The 19,106-nt window shown below is 44.7% G+C and overlaps 6 protein-coding genes across 6 annotated transcripts; 2 read left to right on the top strand and 4 right to left on the bottom strand.

Annotated features, from left to right (window-relative positions):
* Positions 1-692: 692 nt before the first annotated feature.
* PtA15_11A571 (uncharacterized protein) lies at positions 693-2,329 on the bottom strand (the record flags this gene model as incomplete). The annotated part of the gene is made up of 9 exons (XM_053161493.1): positions 693-719; positions 797-898; positions 981-1,413; positions 1,501-1,649; positions 1,730-1,876; positions 1,968-2,036; positions 2,110-2,141; positions 2,222-2,258; positions 2,327-2,329. 9 exons carry the CDS (start codon positions 2,327-2,329, stop codon positions 693-695), a joined length of 999 nt encoding a protein of 332 aa, XP_053025434.1.
* A 3,963-nt stretch (positions 2,330-6,292) lies between these two features.
* On the top strand, positions 6,293-7,818 carry PtA15_11A570 (uncharacterized protein; the record flags this gene model as incomplete). Its single annotated transcript, XM_053161492.1, has 4 exons — positions 6,293-6,624; positions 6,699-6,916; positions 7,008-7,298; positions 7,379-7,818. 4 exons carry the CDS (start codon positions 6,293-6,295, stop codon positions 7,816-7,818), a joined length of 1,281 nt encoding a protein of 426 aa, XP_053025433.1.
* Positions 7,819-13,743: 5,925 nt separating this feature from the next.
* On the bottom strand, positions 13,744-14,546 carry PtA15_11A569 (uncharacterized protein; the record flags this gene model as incomplete). Its single annotated transcript, XM_053161490.1, has 4 exons — positions 13,744-13,769; positions 13,867-14,082; positions 14,143-14,372; positions 14,446-14,546. 4 exons carry the CDS (start codon positions 14,544-14,546, stop codon positions 13,744-13,746), a joined length of 573 nt encoding a protein of 190 aa, XP_053025432.1.
* Positions 14,547-14,641: 95 nt separating this feature from the next.
* Positions 14,642-15,146, bottom strand: PtA15_11A568 (uncharacterized protein; the record flags this gene model as incomplete). Its single annotated transcript, XM_053161489.1, has 2 exons — positions 14,642-14,644; positions 14,745-15,146. 2 exons carry the CDS (start codon positions 15,144-15,146, stop codon positions 14,642-14,644), a joined length of 405 nt encoding a protein of 134 aa, XP_053025431.1.
* A 343-nt stretch (positions 15,147-15,489) lies between these two features.
* PtA15_11A567 (uncharacterized protein) lies at positions 15,490-16,108 on the bottom strand (the record flags this gene model as incomplete). Its single annotated transcript, XM_053161488.1, has 2 exons — positions 15,490-15,583; positions 15,657-16,108. 2 exons carry the CDS (start codon positions 16,106-16,108, stop codon positions 15,490-15,492), a joined length of 546 nt encoding a protein of 181 aa, XP_053025430.1.
* A 1,417-nt stretch (positions 16,109-17,525) lies between these two features.
* On the top strand, positions 17,526-19,090 carry PtA15_11A566 (uncharacterized protein; the record flags this gene model as incomplete). Its single annotated transcript, XM_053161487.1, has 4 exons — positions 17,526-17,660; positions 17,728-18,294; positions 18,354-18,535; positions 18,595-19,090. 4 exons carry the CDS (start codon positions 17,526-17,528, stop codon positions 19,088-19,090), a joined length of 1,380 nt encoding a protein of 459 aa, XP_053025429.1.
* Positions 19,091-19,106: the final 16 nt, after the last annotated feature.

Raw genomic sequence — 19,106 nt, 5'->3', positions numbered from 1 at the left:
GCAGTGACAATGACAAACCCAACCTGTTATGGAAAATACCGCGGAGATTGCTCAATGCAAACCTAACTCTCTACTCATCCTGGAAGCTGTGACTGCTGTTCTCCAACCTTGTACCTAGTTTTTTTATGGTATTCCAAATTGCACAAGATTTTTTTACAAAAAATCATAAATTGCAATTTTGGCTGGGAGATGTCACTATACCTTTTATGCATGCTGACATCTCCCAGCCAAAATTGGCTTTATGATTTTATGTAAACAGTGACATGTAATTTTGAAAACCACATTTGTTCATTCTGTCCCCCCTTGGGCTTTTTAAGCAATGATGTTGATTTTACAGCTGGGCCACACATTACTTGTGGTTCATATCAAAACTTCTGCATAGTTCTTGTTGGACATTTTCAATTGACATCTTTCTTTTGGTAATCAAATCACACCATCCTTCCTTTTTTACAGGTGCTATGTACCAGCAAATCTTGATTGTCTGGCAAGATTAGCACTTCAGGCACAACCTTTGGTCACTGCTAGAAAACGGGAGTAAAACTTCGATAGTCTTTTCGCCTACCAAGGTTATTTTTGCATTTCTGGCAACACAAGAGACACGATAAGTCCCACAAAACAACACAACATAGCCAGCACAGCCCAGGCTTTCTACACTCTTTCAGCCGCCTGATATATAACAGTCCACTTATTTTTTACAATTTGTTTACAAAGCTCGAACCCTGATGGATGAAACAAAAGCAGTCAGCTTAAAATGACCGAGGAAATTGAACAAGAAAGAGTTGGGGAGAGTTTTTACCTTCGTGATGCTTTCTTTAAGTTCAGAAACGCATGCCTTGAGCATTTCCTTTTCGTGGTCATTGATGTCCCCGATCGGTAGTAGTTTACTAACACCTTCGGCCTGGATAGAAGTATGGGATATTGATTGTTAATTTCTTTCAAGCTTTACGAGCCGAGTTTTTATACTTCTTTGTCTTACTAACCCCTAATTCGATGGGAACCGAGAAGTACTCAAGGCCATCGGTGTGAGCTGAGATATGCTTATCATCTGCCACATAGATGTAGCCCATCTCGACCACACCCGATTGACCGAGCCTAGCTTTGATGATGCTCTCGGCGAATCTGAATCCGGCATAAGCCATGCTCAAAGTGGCACTCCCGGCACCATCCTTGGCTGCGACGACTTCATCGCCACCAAATTGGATTCGCTTGACGAGTTCTTCAATCTTGCTCTTGTCCGACATTACTGATTGAGGCAGTGATGGTTTCGACTGAGAGAGGAGGGGTAAGATGGTGACACCGGAATGACCACCGATGACCGGGATTTTGTATTCGTGGGCTTTTTCGGGTTGACCAACGACTTGGGCAACGAATGTGGAGGCCCGAACGACATCAAGAGTTGTAACACCGAACAATCTGGATAGATCATCGGAAGCAGAGTCAATAAAAATCCCTTATGTATAGTGATCTGATAAAAATCCATCCGTCTTTTCAAAGGCTCACTTTTTAGGGTCAAAGACACCGGCCTTCTTGAATACCTCTGCCACAATTGGCACAGTAGAGTTGACCGGGTTTGAGATTACCAAGATACATGCCTTGGGACAGTTCTGGGCCATAGAAGTAGCAAGGTCGCGTACGATTCCTGCGTTGATCTGGAGGAGAAATAAACATATCTTTCAGACAGAGAGCTACAAATACAGACAGCTTCTGATATATCGAAAAAGTCGCTTACCTTGAAAAGATCATCTCTGGTCATGCCGGGTTTTCTGGGGACACCGGCAGGAATAACGACCAAGTCGGAACCTTTGAGAGCTTTGGCTAGACCCTCTTCCGCAGGTATGTGACCAGTCACAGTGCTGGGGGTGTTGATGTGGGAGATCTAGGTAGACACATATTTAAAGGGGACTTCAGCTTAGGTTATGAAGCTACAGCTTAGACCATGAACAGTTCTGCTCCTCTCAACAACTCACGTCAACAGCCACTCCTTTTACGACGGGGACGACATCGAACAAAGCCAATTCGGTGATGTGGGGGTTTTGCTGGAGAAGATGGTCAATCCAGTCAGGCTCTTGATCACTGCCGATCATAGGAGAAGATTCTATATTCACATACCTTGAGCAACAAAGATAATGGCTGACCGATGCCTGTGAGCAGTATTCGCGGTTGAAGAGAATTTAAGCTTGGAGCATACATGGGCAAGTCAGTAGCCAGCCAAGACACTAACCACCGGCTGCACCCAAGACTGCGACTTTCAAACCGGGCTACAAGATCAAAAAGGATCCTGTTAACAGCCACATAGCGTTGAAGCTTCAAGCAAGGATGCACGCACCATTTTTGGATATAGTGTTGGTTGAGATGGACTCTTAAACAGTTACGGGAACAGATAGCTGGACAGACCGAGGGTTAAGGCAGACTATTGTAGCTCGATGGTGAGTTGCTGTTGTACTGGAGGGCAGCGGGAAGGAGAGGGGCACGTGAAAGAACGGAGCAGACCGATGACGACAAGAGAGGCTTGGCTGCTAAGTATGGACATACACGGCGAGTTCTGGCTGGAGATAAATCCATATTTACACGCGTTTGACTTTGTCCCACTGGGAATTCTCCGCTTTGCCGATCATTGATCGGATCCAGATCGATCGATGGGGAAACAAAACTCAAACTCAAGACGGTGACGGACACAGGACCACCTGCCGACCAACTTCATACAACCTTCCTGCCGACCCAAGAAGTACATAACTGCGGGACCGCAAGCTTCATGGCCTCTTCGAAAAAACAGATGTACTTAATCATCTTCTACATTTGCCTCGCCTGACAGGCTTGATTTAGATGGAGCCGCTAAGCCATTTTTGCTGGTAAAAGCCCCATCTCAATTGATTTTCACCAGCCAGTATCTTACTGAATGAGGTTTAGCCTTTCCCTCCAGATCAAGCATTTTAGCCAACAGGAAGTTCTCCGGTGCACATTGGTGGTCAAAGTTGATTGAGGTCAAGTTTTCACCAGCAAACATGATTTAGAGTGGCCTTCTAAATCAAGCAGAGGGGAATTCCTCTGGTTCAATCCAAATTGATCAGTTTCAGTGACCAATAGCTGTTTTGTTCTGATCAAGACAAATACAATTATAGCAGAGCAATTTTCAAAATTAAATACCAGGAAATTGCTAACTTAACATTTACCTCCCTCCTACCCTTGGAGTGATAAAACAATTTGCATTGCGCCAAATGGAGGGAGGGACTTATGGGCTATGTGTGTGGACCCTGTGGGCTGAGAGAATTAAGGAATTTGGTGGGCACTTTTTCACAATCCCTCTCACTCACTTGTTGAGGAGGTTTTTTACATATTGTGTTTTGCTTAATGGTGGACTTCAAGAGTGAAGTTGAGTGCTATAGTTATGGGGTTGTCTGGCACAGCCCCAGTTTAATCTCCATCATTTTGCCATACGGAGCCCGCCTGTACCAAAGTGAAATAGATCATGATGATATTTATTTCACAATGCAAGGCAAAAACAAAAAATGGAATTACGGAATGTCCTGATTTGTGCACAGCAACAGGACCATCCGTCCAAGCATTCTACAAAACACAATATTACCACAGGAGTTTTCTCAGCACGGGCTTACAAGTGACATCTTTCAACTCATGCAGAGGTTTGATTAGACCCTTGTAAGATGTTGGTTTGAAATTTGGCTGATGTGTTATAATACAACTGTACTTTAAGCCATACTCAAACCTGATCTTAACTGGAATCATACCCAATTTATTGTGGAATGTATATGTATATGCATGCCATACCTATGCTGAAACAAAGGCAAACTTGGTGATAAGGTTTACTTGATCCCCAATTCTCACCAAAGATCAAAATGTTTTGAGCATTATAATTTCTGACTTCTGTTTAAACCCATACCCTGTAGTTTAATCTGAAACCATCTGAAACCTTCTTATTTGTGTTTTCTTTTTAGGGTGCACAGAAGTAAAAAAGAAGTGTGTTACTCAAGAGAGTACTCACCACTGCCCCCACAACTTGTTCCCCTAACCCTTGGGACAAGGTATAATATGGGGATCTTAGCCTTGCCAACAAGATACCAATTTTTCTTAAATCATGATTTTAATCTGGTTTGACTTGGGTGGGCATTCTGTGAGGGGCTAGCTGCAAGAATGTGTCACACCATCACATGCGTGTACATTTGACACATATATCACCACACAGCCGAGTGCCCATGTAACACCAGGATATCAGGTGAAATCTTTAAAAAGCTATTGTCTGAAGTGATGCAAAACCCCTGAATAATCTGGGATTCCCCAAACTTTTCCCCAACTTCCAACTCTCTTGTGAAAAAAATCCAAAAGTTCCCCAAAACATTTGCATCACCCAGTTTTCTGCAACCTGCCTGATCTCAGGTTGGTTATGGTAGGTGAGTTAGCAATTATTCATCCTGTAATGAGAAAATAACATCAAGGAGATAGCTAGTGAGTGAAACCAGCTCATTTCAAAATAAAATCACATTTTACATCAAAGGATGTGATGCTTACAGCATCAATAAGTACAAAATATATAATTACCCAATATGTGAAATTTTTCCCACACATCTATAGATATTTCAAGTGATGAAAACAGAAAAAGGATTCATTGAATTAATGCGCTTTCATAACCCCGGTATATCTACCAAGCCAGGAGTTTTGTTTTTCATATATGAAAACATATTTTGAACAATTGTGTTACTTGTTTGGGCCCAAATACTGTAACACATCACATCAGCCCACCATTGATATCACCCATCCCCAGCCACTCCATCTAGTAGCTGGCTGATTGAGGACTTGAATTTATTGCTGTTAATCCCACGTTTTGTGGTTACTAGAAATTGAAGTATGTAGTGAAAAACAGATATCATGATGCTAATCTGAAGTTCATCTTCTGCCATGGTGGTGGTGTGTGGTATTGAGGTCACCAAAATTTGCTAGCATGGGAGATGATGGGACCCCTTGACACCTGATCTCTTGAATTTTTCTGAGGGAGGGCTTAGAGATTTTTGGATATGCTTATTCTTTCCAACCTATCTGTTGGCAGGATATTTCCGAGTGTTAAGCATCATGACTCTGCGCAATCTTGTTTTGAAGATCCCAAGTGGTTGAATGTTTCACTGATCATTCTCCTTTATAAATGGTGCAGTTGTATCGAAATCAAAAGCATGCGCCAGAGCGCGCGGTCTGCGGCAGCCTTCCATGGCCCAGGACATCATAGTATGATCTGCCATGTTTTTCAGGGTTTTGAAAACGTGCCTTCGAACAAAATCTCATGTCTCAAATCCCATCATCATCGCTGATGAGATTCCAAATCGTTACCATGTCGACAAAAACCATCGCCATCAAGCACATTGCGAAAGATTGCTCTCAGGGAAGCGGCGTTGGTTTCGCGAAGCTCATTAGAACCGGAAGCTGTACTGGGCATGCCCCCTTGAACGTTTGCAGTCGCTAATCACTCAACACAAGTAATGCTGCTGTCGACCAGTGACTGTACTGTGCCATCCAGTGAATCCTACAATCGACATGATGTTTACATCGCATCAATGATGCTTTTTGGATAGCACCATCGACAGCTGCCACCCAAAACATACTACAGCCGTCCGGACGATATCCTTTGACATCGACAACGCGCATAATGAAAATTTCACCCGCGGTGGAAGGTCGTCAATCTTTCGCATCGACCTGCCCACATCGGAGAGGCCCAAGGGACCGACTGAGGAGGCGGGTATATTTGTTGAGGGAGGATTGTGATAGAGACCAGGCAAGAGTGGTTTTATCCAGACCATGCTGGTCATCTCGCACCGGGGGAAGGCTGGCAAAACCTGCCCACCAGACAGCCATCCATGTGCTGCATTGACTCTCATCAGGGCCACCAGCCCACTTTGAGTGTAACGGAATCCAGCCTGCTGATTGGCCTCTTGGCTCTTTTGGCTATAAATATCGAGCCATCCATGACCAGATTTGCCCTTCTCTATCCTTGTCCTCATCCGTTTTGAGTCATTAACAATTGTCCTGCCTCTCTTGCTTGCTATCATCCAACCAAAGCACTACTCTTCTGTGACCTTGAAACGCTTCCTAGGATTTTAATACACACTTTCTTTCCATCACTCCTTACCATCACTATTCTCATTATCACTCCTTATCATCACTCCTTCTCATCAATCCGTCACATCACTCCTTATCATCACTCCTTATAATCAATCCTTACCATCAATTATCATCAATCCTTATCATCCACAGCCGCGTTTAATTCCTTTTATTCATCCGGAAATCAGCATTCATGGATAGTTCAAAAACCCCCCTTGCTCCAGCTGCTACTCCAGTTCCGAAAAGCGTCAGCTCCGTCCAGCCAGTATCTGACCATCCAGATGCAACTGTCACTACCTCTCCAGCTACCCCTTCCCCCGTTTCGGCATCGGTTGCACCGCAGGCATCATCTTCAGCCATTAGCTCACCGGTCAGCTATGTGCAGCAAACGTATAGCACCAATGCCCCGGCGCCTCAACCTACGACTGCACCGCAGCCGATAGTGATTCCTGTCGGCAAGATTGAGCAGACCGTCACTCCATCATCGATGGCACTCAACCCACTGTCTAAAGTGGACATCATCCAGTCGGTCTCATCGTCATATAACTGAATCAATTGAAATCCATCTCCTTATTGACAAATTCTTCCTTGATTTACAGCGACGTTGTTACTATCACAATTCCCACCCAGAAAATGGGTACCAACCAAAATATGGACACGATGCAGGATGCCACCTACCCCCAAAAATACCAGCAAGAGACGGGCGCTACCCGCGCTCTTCCTCAAATGACACTCATTGCTATCGCCGCAGCTATCATCTGCATTTCAATTTTGACGGGAATATCCATTTGGACCTGTCACAAAAAGAGAACCCGGCGTATGTTAATTTCTATTATCAACAAGCTGCTGGTTGCCGCTGCAACAATTGCAAAGATTAACACTTCCATTTGTTGAACTTCTGAATCCAGGTCGTGCCGGAACACTTTCTCTACCGCATGTCTCCGATTCACCTATGCCAAAGGAGATCTCCTCTCCGGAGAAGAGCATCCCACTCCAGAAAATTGAACTATCAAGCCCAACAAACAGTGGCTATACGATTGGTACAACTCCTCATTCGGCCTTTTGTGAAGAATTCGACTTTGGGCTGCCCGTTTTATCGCCTACCCACGACCCAAAATCAGTCCACAGATATCACGACGAGGTTAACGTTTCTGTCAAGGGAGGCTATGCAAGCCCCCCCACATGGGGTGGAGCACAACGTTAGTTTTATCATATTAAATCGTTTCTTGATTGCTCATTAGACCTGAGGCTGAACTTGAATCACTATCAAAATGTCTAGTTGATCGAATCCCCAGCTGTCCAGAGCACCTGACATTTGTACCTAGGGTGCTCCTCACCGGGAATCTGCTTCCTCCGAGAGCCGCCATGGCCCCCCATTCTGCGCCGCTGCGATTCAGCCCCTATGGCACAGGAGCGATACGCTCCCCTCCCGAGCCAAGATCCTGCAAGATGAGTCCGGCGGAGGCTTCCACGGAACTTCAAAAGCTCATAGAGCAAGTTGATCTTCGAATCTACGAAGACTTGGATATGGACGACAGCTTCAATGATAGCATAAGCTCCGCAAGCCTGGAAAGCCTTTCCGCCCTAACTGGCGACTCCTTGCCGTACGGTGGAAACCTTTCGATGCCCAATGGGGTCCCGTTTCATTTACCACTTCCCATGCCTCGCTACAACTATCGCAAAGTTACACGTTTACGCCCTAGCCCTTCCATTGTATAAGCTTAGCAGAAAATTACGATGCAAAAACTTCCAAACATACCTATCACTAATCTGTCTTGATCTTCTATATTTATTGTTTATCTCACTGTCCTTACCAGAACCTTGCCATTTTCACCCTTCTCCTCTTAGCCTTTCTCTTCTCGAACAATATTCTTCTACAGAAATACATTTGTTGGATAGGAATGTTGCTGGAGAATTCCTCACTTGTTTTCTTCTTCCTAATTGCCAAGTTTTACACGACAATGATTTACATCACAGCAAACTAAAGCCCCGAGCCGGAGATCAATGGGCGACGTTCTCTGCCGGCACAAGGACACCTGATAGGGACATCCATGTCAGAATTCTGAGCCTCTTGTCCGCTCACAGTCTCTCATCTCTGTTTAAAAACCTTACATCACTCTGTGTGATGTCTATTTTATGTTCCATCTCAAGTGAGATGGCTTTCCATCCCAAGTGGGATATCTTTCCATCTCAAGTGGGATGTGTCTTCTCCATTACAAGTGTGATGTGTACTGTCCGTCTCCTTCCTGTCTACTTTCATTCAATCTAGGCCCCCTTTGGATCTTGCAAGGGGGCTCTCTAGTTGTCTCTATCAGCGGTGGGCAGATACGTCACGGTGGTCATTTTGGATACCGTAACTTTTTTGAATATCCAATTTGCTTCGTTTTGGATAACGTAACCCCACTATGCAAGTAAAGTAACGTACTGTAACTAAATTTCCTATGCCAGTTTTCACAGCCCCAATCACGTACCGGTGTGGTGATTACTGCACCCGTAACTTAAATTTGGCGCGTTACGATACCCGTAACTTAAAATAGAGCGCTTTTATGGTCCTGGTGGGAACCGGGGTCCAAAAAACCTTGATTAATGAGCGACAAAGCGGGGAATGGAACGCGCGGAGCGCAGCAGAGGCAGCAGGCACCAGACTGACCCCTGCTGACTCGACTATCACAGTGAACAAACAGCTGACGTTTCACATGTTACGTCACCTGGACGTTTCAAAAGAGGCTCACTTGACGCTTCAAAAGAGGCTCACTTGACGTTTCAAATGAGGCCCATTTGACGTTCACATAGATTTTCTCCCCCGGTCAGATCCCCCGATAACCCCCATACATACCCCCGAAGGTCCTGATGACCCCCGATGTGCTCCCAGAAACCCCCGTAAAGCCCCGAAGCACCGGATTCTGCCCGGCGGTCTCCTTTCTGCAACCCGCACCTCTGCATTGAATCTTTCCATCTTTTATTCGTGAAAACAGAGACACAACAATTACACATGCGTTATCATAAGAATCAACGAAAAAGATACATGCAACAAGCACAAGATATCAGCTTGAAATGTGAGCGCATCCGGCGAATCGTCGGGCTTATGTGCGCGTTTGACAGTAGATAAATATTTATTGTATAGGAAATAAAAAGCTTGGACCCAATTTGGCTTCCCCAAGAGGTGGTTTTAGAATCCAACTTTGAATTTGCCCAAAATCCAAACTCAGCTCGCAAAGTTCATGAAACATCAGATGAATTTGATGGTCAGTCCTTTTGGCGTGTTTCCTGCCTTCTACCTCCGCCAAAATGCCATATTGACTGCTGTTGGTCCACCCAGTTCTGCATCCTCAAAGGAAACGGTATCAACCTTCAGCCAGAACCATTGCTCTCCAAGCCATTTACTAGTCACTCTGCGCCTCAAAGAAGTGTTCCGTCTGGGCAGCGGTGAACCTAACAGCAAGAGCTTCCTTGAGTGGAATGACGGCGCAGAATGTGGTCCGGGTCATTGCCACGGTGGCTGGGTGGAGTAGTGAGCGCGGCAGACCGACGCACCAGCCGATCTGCCTCCCCATCCCCGCGGAATGTTGCGCCTTCATATTGTAATCCTTGGTGCTCATGTATCATTCTTTCATGTAACTGCAACATCACCTGGACCAATGATTACACTTGCCCAATATGTTTCTGGTTTACTTTGGCATTTTTTTTTGTTTCTTCATCTTGTGTTTTCTCATAGCTGGAATAAGAGCAATTCTAATTTCTAATAATCATTGAGTTGGGGTGTCACACTCTGAGTCAATTTGTTAATCAGGAAAGATGATCCGATCGGCCCGGTCGTGAACAGTTCAAGCAATGAATTCCTTGGCCTTGGCTAAGTTCTCACAGTCGAGGATGCCTGTTGTGCCCTGCGTCTGCAGTCGCGGTGCATTCCTGTTATCACAGCCCTTCCTTCAATTCTTGTTTCTTCCACCTGTATCATCAGAATCAGGAAGGGCGCTTGGGGTGCTCACAAAACCAATTGCAAACTTTACAGAGGACACTGCCAACGTTTTGCCTTTGGAAAGGTGAAGTCCATTGAGAATACTATAGGATATGTTTTCCCACAACTGTGGGCTCGCGTCAAAATGTTTCATTGTTAGGTAATTGCTCTGGTTACATACTTATCTGACCAGCCCTCAGCCGGGGGGATGTTTATTCTGACACTGTCTCTACATGGACCAAGTGAGCCAAATCGCCATCAACGGACTGCCACTGCATACAGAACACAGAACCAAGCATTAATCCCATCATGGAGGTCTGTAAATGTTCAGTATGTATAACTGAAAACCCAGAAAACGGAAAATATATATCGTCTCGTAATCACCTCAAGCATCGGATGGCTGAGTCGCAAAGGAGATTGTCGCTTTTAACTCTTGAACCTTTGCCTCAACCTTGTACTCCATTGTCCGCTGAAGCTATCCCTTCCCCTTCAGAGCTTTCAGAAGTTGAAGAAGTGGAAAGTAATCAGAAGCTTCTGAGTATGTTGTTCCTGTTTATCACTCTTTTTGATTTGGATCATTTTTTGAAGATCTGAACTGACCAGTGATTGTTTTTCACTACAGTTTTCATACTTCTTTTTACCTCGTGGCTCAACATCTTTTGCAATCTTAGTCTAAATAAGTGTCGGATTGCACATCAAATGCTCCTGGCTATTATCCAGCAAGCTCTTCAAACACCTGATGCACAGAAAACCGTTGATGATATTCCTATTGACCCACGAACATTAATCAAAGCCGCTGGTTGTGAAGTCAATCTCATCAAGACAGTTTGCTGCCAAGAATGTTTCAGCTTGTATCCAACATCCGATGTACCAGCAAATTGTAGTTACCAGCAGTTCCGAACTTCAGATGCCTGCGACAACCCCTTGTTTATCAACAAGCTAATGCGACCGGACATTCCTGGCCAATCCCGACGAATAAAATCAAGTTTGCCTCTTCAGACAGTTGCAATACCACATTGCTTGTATATTACACAGTCATTGAAATCATGGCTTGAATGGATCCTAAAAACTTCATCTTTTGAAACATCTATTAACGACTGGGCCCAGAGGATTCAATTGGAAAATGATTGAATCTCAGATGTCCAGCAAGGCAGCGCTTGGAAAAATCTTGAATGGAAGGAGCGTCCACATTCTAATCAGCTCAATCTAGTACTTTCATCCTTTACCGATTGGTTCAATCCTGCTGGTAACAAGAAGGCTGGATCAATGAAATCGTTGGGAATAATTACTCTTTCGTGCCTGAACTTACCACCAACTCTTTGAATCAAGAAAAGCCACATATTTCTTGCTGGAATTACTCCAGGCCCTGAATCTCCTGATATCGACACAATCAACCACATTCTGAAGCCTCTGGTTGACAAACTCCTTGACTTGGAAGATGGAATTGAAATTTCAACCCACCAGTTCCCGGAAGGCCGCCTTGTAAAAGTTAAACTCTTGGCTGTAACTGGCGATGTCCCAGCCAATGATAAAGTATGTGGATTTGCAAGCCATAATGCGACTCGCTTTTGCATCTGGTGTGATGCCAAAATTTCAGACATAGACGAACTAGCAATCGGAGCTGCCAACAGCAAAGAACATATCTTACGGTCTGCAGAGCTTTACAAGAATGCAAAATCAGCCAGCCAGCAAAAAGACTTACTCCAAAAAAACGGTGCCAGATGGTCAGAATTAAACCGCCTGACATATAGACATCCTGCTAATGGTGTGGTACTTGGTGTCATGCACAATTGGCTTGAGGGTGTCCTTCAACACCATTTTCGGTTCAGGTGGGGTTTCAAGTGGTGTCCTTCAAACGATACCAAGAAGCGCAAGGCACGGTCTAGTCAATCACGATCAGTTGTTCGGCGATTGGATTATTCAACAACTGGCAAGTCTTCAAACCATGGTTATAGTTATACGGAAGCAGAACCTAGTGATGGAGAGGATGATGAAGATATTGATTTTGGGAATGGACCGGAAGGGCACTTATTCAGCCATGAAGACATGAATCTTTTCCGAAAGTATGCAAACGACATAGTCCTACCATCTGTCATTGATGCCTTACCAACAAACTTAGGAGAAGCAAAGGCTGGTCGATTGAAGGCATCCCAGTGGTACACTCTGTTTGCTTTTGTGGTTCCATTAGTCTTAATGGATGTGTTTGTTGACGATGTCAACAACCTAGATCCAGAATCAAATCGGGCCAAAGTCATTCATAACTCTGGTCTGTTAGTCCAATGTACTCACATAGTGAGCTCAAGCAGCTTCAAGCAACACCACTGTTCTCGTTTTGAAAAAAACTACCAAAAGTACTCCTCTACGTCTCGCACAATATTTCCTGGTTTAAAGGTGTTGCCAAATCACCATTATGCGCTACATATCCCTCAGCAGATGATGAGGTGGGGGCCTCTCATTGGTATATCCGAGTTTTCTGGTGAGAGATTGATTGGTTATCTTCAGAAGATCAACACGAATAACAATATAGGTGAGTTGAATAACAAGGATGATCAAATCATAGTTTTCAATTCTGATGTTTAACTTATGTGCAGTCAAAATTGGAGGAACCATGATGAGACGGGGCATTCAGATGCAACAACTGATGATGTGCAAGGAAATGGAAGAGCTACTGAATGACACTACGGTTCCAAAAAAAGCAAGACCACACCGTGTGGACTTGAGCAGCAAAAACTACAAACGGCTCTTGGAATTGTTGAAAAAAGATAATACAAATATCCGCCATCAACATGAACTACCTCATCCACCAAACTTGCTGATTCTTCATCAGAATTCTACACCCATGTTCACACTGGATTGTAACGATGATCTCAGTATTTCTGTCAAGCCTCCAAACAACTGCGTGATGTACAAGGTCAAAAACAAGACTTGCTATGGGTTGGTTAAGGAGATATTTGCTTACCAGCATCCCAAAGGAGATAACCGGACCGCTGTGCTTCTGGAGAATATTGTGAATACTTTCCCCAAGCAAACAGATTCCCTCAACCGTGTTTTCCGGCATTATTTGTATCTTCACAAGGCTGTTGTTGGGAGAATACAGCCAAATGTGCTTCATCTGGTTCAAAGTAGCAGCATTCAATGTTTAGCAGCATATAGGAAACTTAGCCCACATACATTTAACATTCCTTCAAATGGTATCATTCTTACACATGTATTACGCACTCCTATTCTTGATATCAGCGGTGATGAACTTTAGTTAGAATCAATAAAAAAGCACAAATCAAATTAAAATCCAAATTGACCTGAAATGGAGCCTGCTGAATGTGCAGCCAATGTAGAGAAATCCAAACTATTCTTCATCCCCCTAGCCTTACTTCAGTTACTCTGATCGTTATTCCATTTCTGTTGCTGATGGTCATTCAAACTACACATACAATCACATTCAATATGAGCGAGGTGATTTGCTCAAGTTGAATGTGAAGGAATAGTAATTGCATTTCCCAGAGCAACAGAAATGGAATGATCCTGGACCAAAGTAGACGGAATTTAGGTTTGGAGGGAAAGAATACGTGAACATGTCAGGATGTGTTTATCAAATAATCAGAAAGATATCGGAAACAGAATACAGCACAAACGTAAGTTTTTTGCGCTTTTACTTTTTGATTTGCTTAGTGGCTTGGCCAGAGGGATTAGATTATCTGTGACATCACCAAATCTTAAGAGATACGATGATCAGTAGGATGTTTCTGCATCAATCTGGGTGTATCAAACTCATGACCCTGCCAGCGCACTCCTTGATTTAATGTACATACATTCTTTGAGGCAATACCACATGCTGGCTATCTTCGCGCCGCCGGGCAGGGCGGGATAGGCGAGCGGATGGATATGGAAGCTGGCCGGCGGGTGCTGCTGCTGCGGGGCCTGCTGGAGCAGCTTGACGTCTTTGAGCTTCTGCATGCCCAGCAGCTTGTACACTTTCTGGTCTTTGGACAGGTCGGTGTAGATCGGGAAGGGGCAGTTCAAGATGGCTATGATTGAACACCATCAGTCTTGGGCATTGATGGGGGCGGCTGAGGGGAGAGACCCACTGCGGTAGCTGTCAATCAGCTGGTAGTTCCCGTTCCCAATCACGACCACCTTGACCCCGTTGGCCCGGATCCAATGGCCGGCCTGCCGCTCGTCCTGGCCGTCGGCCAAGGCCGAGCGCTTCGAGAGGCTCGACACATCCTGCGGGTTCTGTCTGTGGGCGGGTGCGGGCACAAGCTCGCCGTTGGCGATCTTGGAGAGCCGCTCGATGTAGCGCTGCGAATAGCCCGACCTGTCTTACGCAGAGAGAGGTCAAGAGATGGTCTATGGGGGTGGTAGAGGGGGGGGGGGGGGGCAAGACTGACTGGAAGTGGCGGATGAAGATGATGAGGGTCTTGAAGTCCCGGTCGATGAGCTCCTTGAGCTTGACGGCCCTTCCGGCTCCGTCGACGAGCTCGGCCTGCATGGCCTGCTGGAGATGGATCTGGGGGGAGGGGCTGGGATCCTTCCATGATTGCAAAGGGGCTAAAGAATATTGGTGCTCCACCGTATGAGGAATAGTCACTTGATTAGAATTGATGGGTATATCAAAGCAATTCACGGGAGTAATGAGTCAGTTAATAGGTCATATAGTACAAAGTTTGCCGCAAGTTTAAAAAATCACCTCCCAGATCCTTTGTTGGTCAACAGCAAAGGTGCTAAAGAGAATTGAAACAGCTGATTGGTCGCCCAAGATGAGGGGCTGATGTTGGATATTAAGGGTGAACTGACCATGCTTCTGTCGACCGGATGAAATGATTTCTGGAGTCGCCATTGGTTTTTCAGGCATCAACGAATGTGTTGACTGAGCAGAAGATAAATCGCTGGTCTGCGCAGGTGTTAGATCTTTAGCTGAGGGTTTTCTGAGCGATTGGTTGGCAGTGTTCGCATGGGAGATGGTTACTCTGTTTGGATTTCCAGAAACAAATACAACTGCATATGTGGGGGGAAAGTGTAACAGGATGGCCAGATCGGTCCAATACAATCCCCTTTGAAGCAGGGGTGGCAGGGGTCGTGCAGGAGTCATTGCTTTTCAATTGGGAAACAATCAAGATTAGAGAGAATATCCTGTAAAACTCAGACTGCCACACAGCCTTAAAACACTCAACCAACCACCAATGGCTGGTGGTCTTTTGCCTCAACTGTAACACTTTTTCTAAATATCTGCCCTTTTGTTGCTTTCCCCTTTTCAGATTACAACAGGTGCCAGAATGATTGACTGGGTTCAGGTAGAATAACAAGATGTCATAATGGGGATGAACTGGGCCAACTAGCCAGCAAGGAATGCAGAGAACTACCAAAAGCAGCATGTTGAGTCGCAAAAGGGGGTGATGGGGGAAGGAATCAAGGCCATAACTGATAAAGTATTTCTATTTGACAGTCGACCACTGTAAGCCATAATAACCACCCTTTTGTGCCTCCTCTTGTCGGATGATGATCCACTCTTCATCTTCCAACTTGGCACTTCGATCAGAGGTGCCAGAAGTCAGTGTGTGGAAACTTATCAAAACAATACATTATGATACAAACAACTAACCATTCCATAGTTTTGGCACTTGGAGCTGACCCCATGGCCTCCATTTCAATCGCTTCGTTTTCCTCCATTTCTATTGCTTCAGTTGCTTTCATAGTAGGTTGGTTTGACATTGATATGATTTTGGTGAGGTAGCCTGCGGCGCGAGCATACGCTTTGATTGCCTTGCGTAGCTTCAAGATCTCTGGCCCGTCTGAGTGTTTTTTCCAACTGGCTTGTTCGATGGATTCAAAAGTTGATCCTTTTTGGAACCAGTTGTTGAAGTCTTCTTGGGCATCATTTTGTGCGGTTGATATCAATGCTAGAAATGCTGTATGGGCTAGGTTGAATCGGTGGATCTGTTCCGCTTCAAGCAATTTGGTTTGATCTTTGGTAAGTTTGTACGGTTTCTGGACAATTTTTTGCATCAGCCAAGCAGCCAACCAGAGGTCATCTTCCCTGATTGCCTGGTGCATCTTGGAAAAGGTGAGGTTTTGATCTTCAGCTCGGTTATACATGTTATTTTACTGAAGATTTCAGGTTTGGGGTAAGTACAAAGAGGGAGTTTTGATAGATAGCACTAGATTTGAGTCACACCGTACCTATTTCTCATTCTATCTCTCATCACACCGTAACTATTTCTAATTCTCTCTCTCATCACACCATACCTATTTCTCATCCTCTCTCACATTTTAACACATACATCATCACCAAAATCGAGTGTGCAAGCTACAAGTACACTTCCCATGATTAGTAGGCCACGCTCAATCAACAGCAAAGCATTTCACATTTTTCCACAAAGGAAGGAGCACCGCTTTCATTTCTCATGCTTGATCTTTTCTATTTCTACCGATGTATGTTGGTCATTCTTATGAGCTCATAGTAATGTTTGAAGAACATTTTTGAAATACACCTTATGTGTACACCCCTAATATCAAAGCAGTGCAGTGTTCTTGTTCTACCCTCTATTTTGATAGGACTAGAAAAGTGCAAGCATGAGAAACGGCAGTGGTGCTCCTTTTTTATGTACAGAAATGAAACTTGAACGCTCAATGAACAACAAAGCATTTCATATTTTTCTGCCAAGGAAGGAGATACACAATGTGTTAATGCCCCTTGTATCAAACCAGTGTGGAGTTCTTGTTCTACCTTCTATTTTTATAGGAATAGAAAAGCGCAAGCATGAGAAACGGCAGTGGTGCTCCTTTTTTATGTACAAAAACTAAACTGAAATGCTGGGCCTCTCGTCGTATTCATATGCATGTCTGTCATTCTTACTTATTTATTAATCATCCTCATTCTTATTTTAGCCGTAGAAAAGAAAAGAGAAAGCATGAGAAATGTTCCTGTGACCTGCCTGATCCTAATTGAATCCTTGAGTTTGGTGTCACAGTGCAGCAAAGGCAAGGGGAGGAACTTGGAAATGAGATCATGAGGTTTGTCAATAAAACCTCTCCTACTGAGCGCAACAATTGCCCTCAAACAAGACCTTCTTTACATAGCTGCCTGACCTGATCTCTGTGAGTTCTCTCTGCCAAACACAAGTCCTGTGATTCCTAGCTCGTATCTACTATGAATCCGTTATCAGATTCCCAAGTTCCTCAATCTCTTGTTTTATATAACCAAGAGAATCAAGACAAAGCACAAGTTCCAACCAACATTGGCTTAACTATTGGCGACGGGCTTTCTCAACATTTCCACAGTATTGTACACAGGCAGAATCAACAAAACCAAGCTCTTATTGCCCAGTTAAACGCTACCATAGAAAACTTAGAACTCCAGATTGAAAGTACTCGGCTCAATAACCCCACCCTTCATTTCCCTTCTGCAGGTCTTCCATCCGTAGCTACCTCCAGAAACCCGTCCAACAAATCTGTTAGATCTTCCAACAAAATGAACAAAAATAAACGTACCTCTTGCGCCAAATCAGCTCCTGCACAACCTGCTTCAACTTCAACCCCCACTCCCAAGCAAAATCCTAGCCAGATGCAAAGCACAGATTACCCAAAGACCTTTGCCACTGTCAAAGTACGCCAAGGGTCTACTGCTAATTCAATTCTCCAATTGCTGATTTGAATTTAATTTTTGTATTCAGGCTGCCCTCTACGTCCATATCAAAATCCTTTGGGGCCTGCTTGAGCAAGATTCCGTGCCCAAAGGGCCTTCTTCCGAACTTCTCACCGAATTCTACTCTGCCTTCAGCACGGTTGAAGAAATTGAAACGGTGGCACAAGCCAGCTCACCTCCTGATCTAATTCCTCGCCGCGACATCCAGTTTGGACGTGGCATCCGCTTGGGTCAAAGCAAAGCGGCAAAATCGGTCGGCCACTTGAGTGATTCCTATGTCTGCTATATCAAAAGTGCCTTGGTTCATTTTGGCCTGCGAGTGTGGAGTCCAAATCTTGAAGAAAATTCCGATTCCTTGTACAACTCAGCCTGCCGAATCAGTGCCATTGCTACTTTCCGCCAAATTGCCGCTGCAGGAGCATACAACTATATGAACATCAACCTAGCCGAAATCGACAATGTCAGGTGCCTCATCAAGGCATTCGATCATTTTGTGTTTTTTCACTCTGCCAACCAATACAAGAAGGAAATTCAATCTGCTGGAAAAAACAAGTTGGATGCCTCGATGAAAGTCATCCAGCAAAATCGAAGCCGTGTAAGTTGTAATTTTTCATTGAGCTCACAAGGCACATTTCTAATGTATTGGTACCGTAGTTGTGCAAAGCGCGATACGAATTTGCAGTAGCCAACCAATACCCTGAGCGCTACCAGAAAGTCCTGAAAGAGATCAAAGCACATAGCGATGATGAACGGCACAAGACAAAGAACATATTTGTCATCAAGACTCTCCCCTACCGATCTAAGAATGCAGCAGATTCATCCGACGCTTGGATCAAGTTATGATCAAGGCGGCCCAGAATGACCCAAGATCTTCAGCTTCCCGTCGCCGTGTCAGACTGCTCCCCAAAGAGCCCTGCCCTTCCCGCTATTCTGCCCCGCCGAAAGGATTTCCCATCGACTTCTACTGCCCACATTGGTTTGAAGAACTCACCCCATCACAGCAACAACTAATTCCAAATCTTGAGAGTGTGGCCTTTCTACCTGATGCCAGCCTATCCCTCCTCCCGAAGAAAAGTCAGTTCCCTGATGAGAAACTTACCGATCGATCTTTCACCCGCAAGTACCTTGATGGTGTCCTTGCATCCTATGGTCTCATGGACAACAACCTGGAAAATGACATGGTTGGAGGCGATTCTGAGCTTTATGGTGGCGAGGAAGATGATGAGGAGGGAATCGATCTTGCCGATGCCAGCCCCGACATATCTGAGGAGGAATTCTTGCTGGAGGGGGAATCAGGCGACTTATACGATGAGACTTTCATTGATGATGATGAATATTCTAACCCTGAGGACGATGAAGAGATGGATGCTGATTTTGTAGAAGGATTATGACTTACAAAACCGCCCA

This window comes from Puccinia triticina, chromosome 11A (assembly GCF_026914185.1).
Source record: "Puccinia triticina chromosome 11A, complete sequence".
Lineage (NCBI taxonomy): Eukaryota > Fungi > Basidiomycota > Pucciniomycetes > Pucciniales > Pucciniaceae > Puccinia > Puccinia triticina.
Note: the sequence above shows the minus strand (reverse complement) of the source record. Positions and strands in the feature narration are given on the sequence as shown.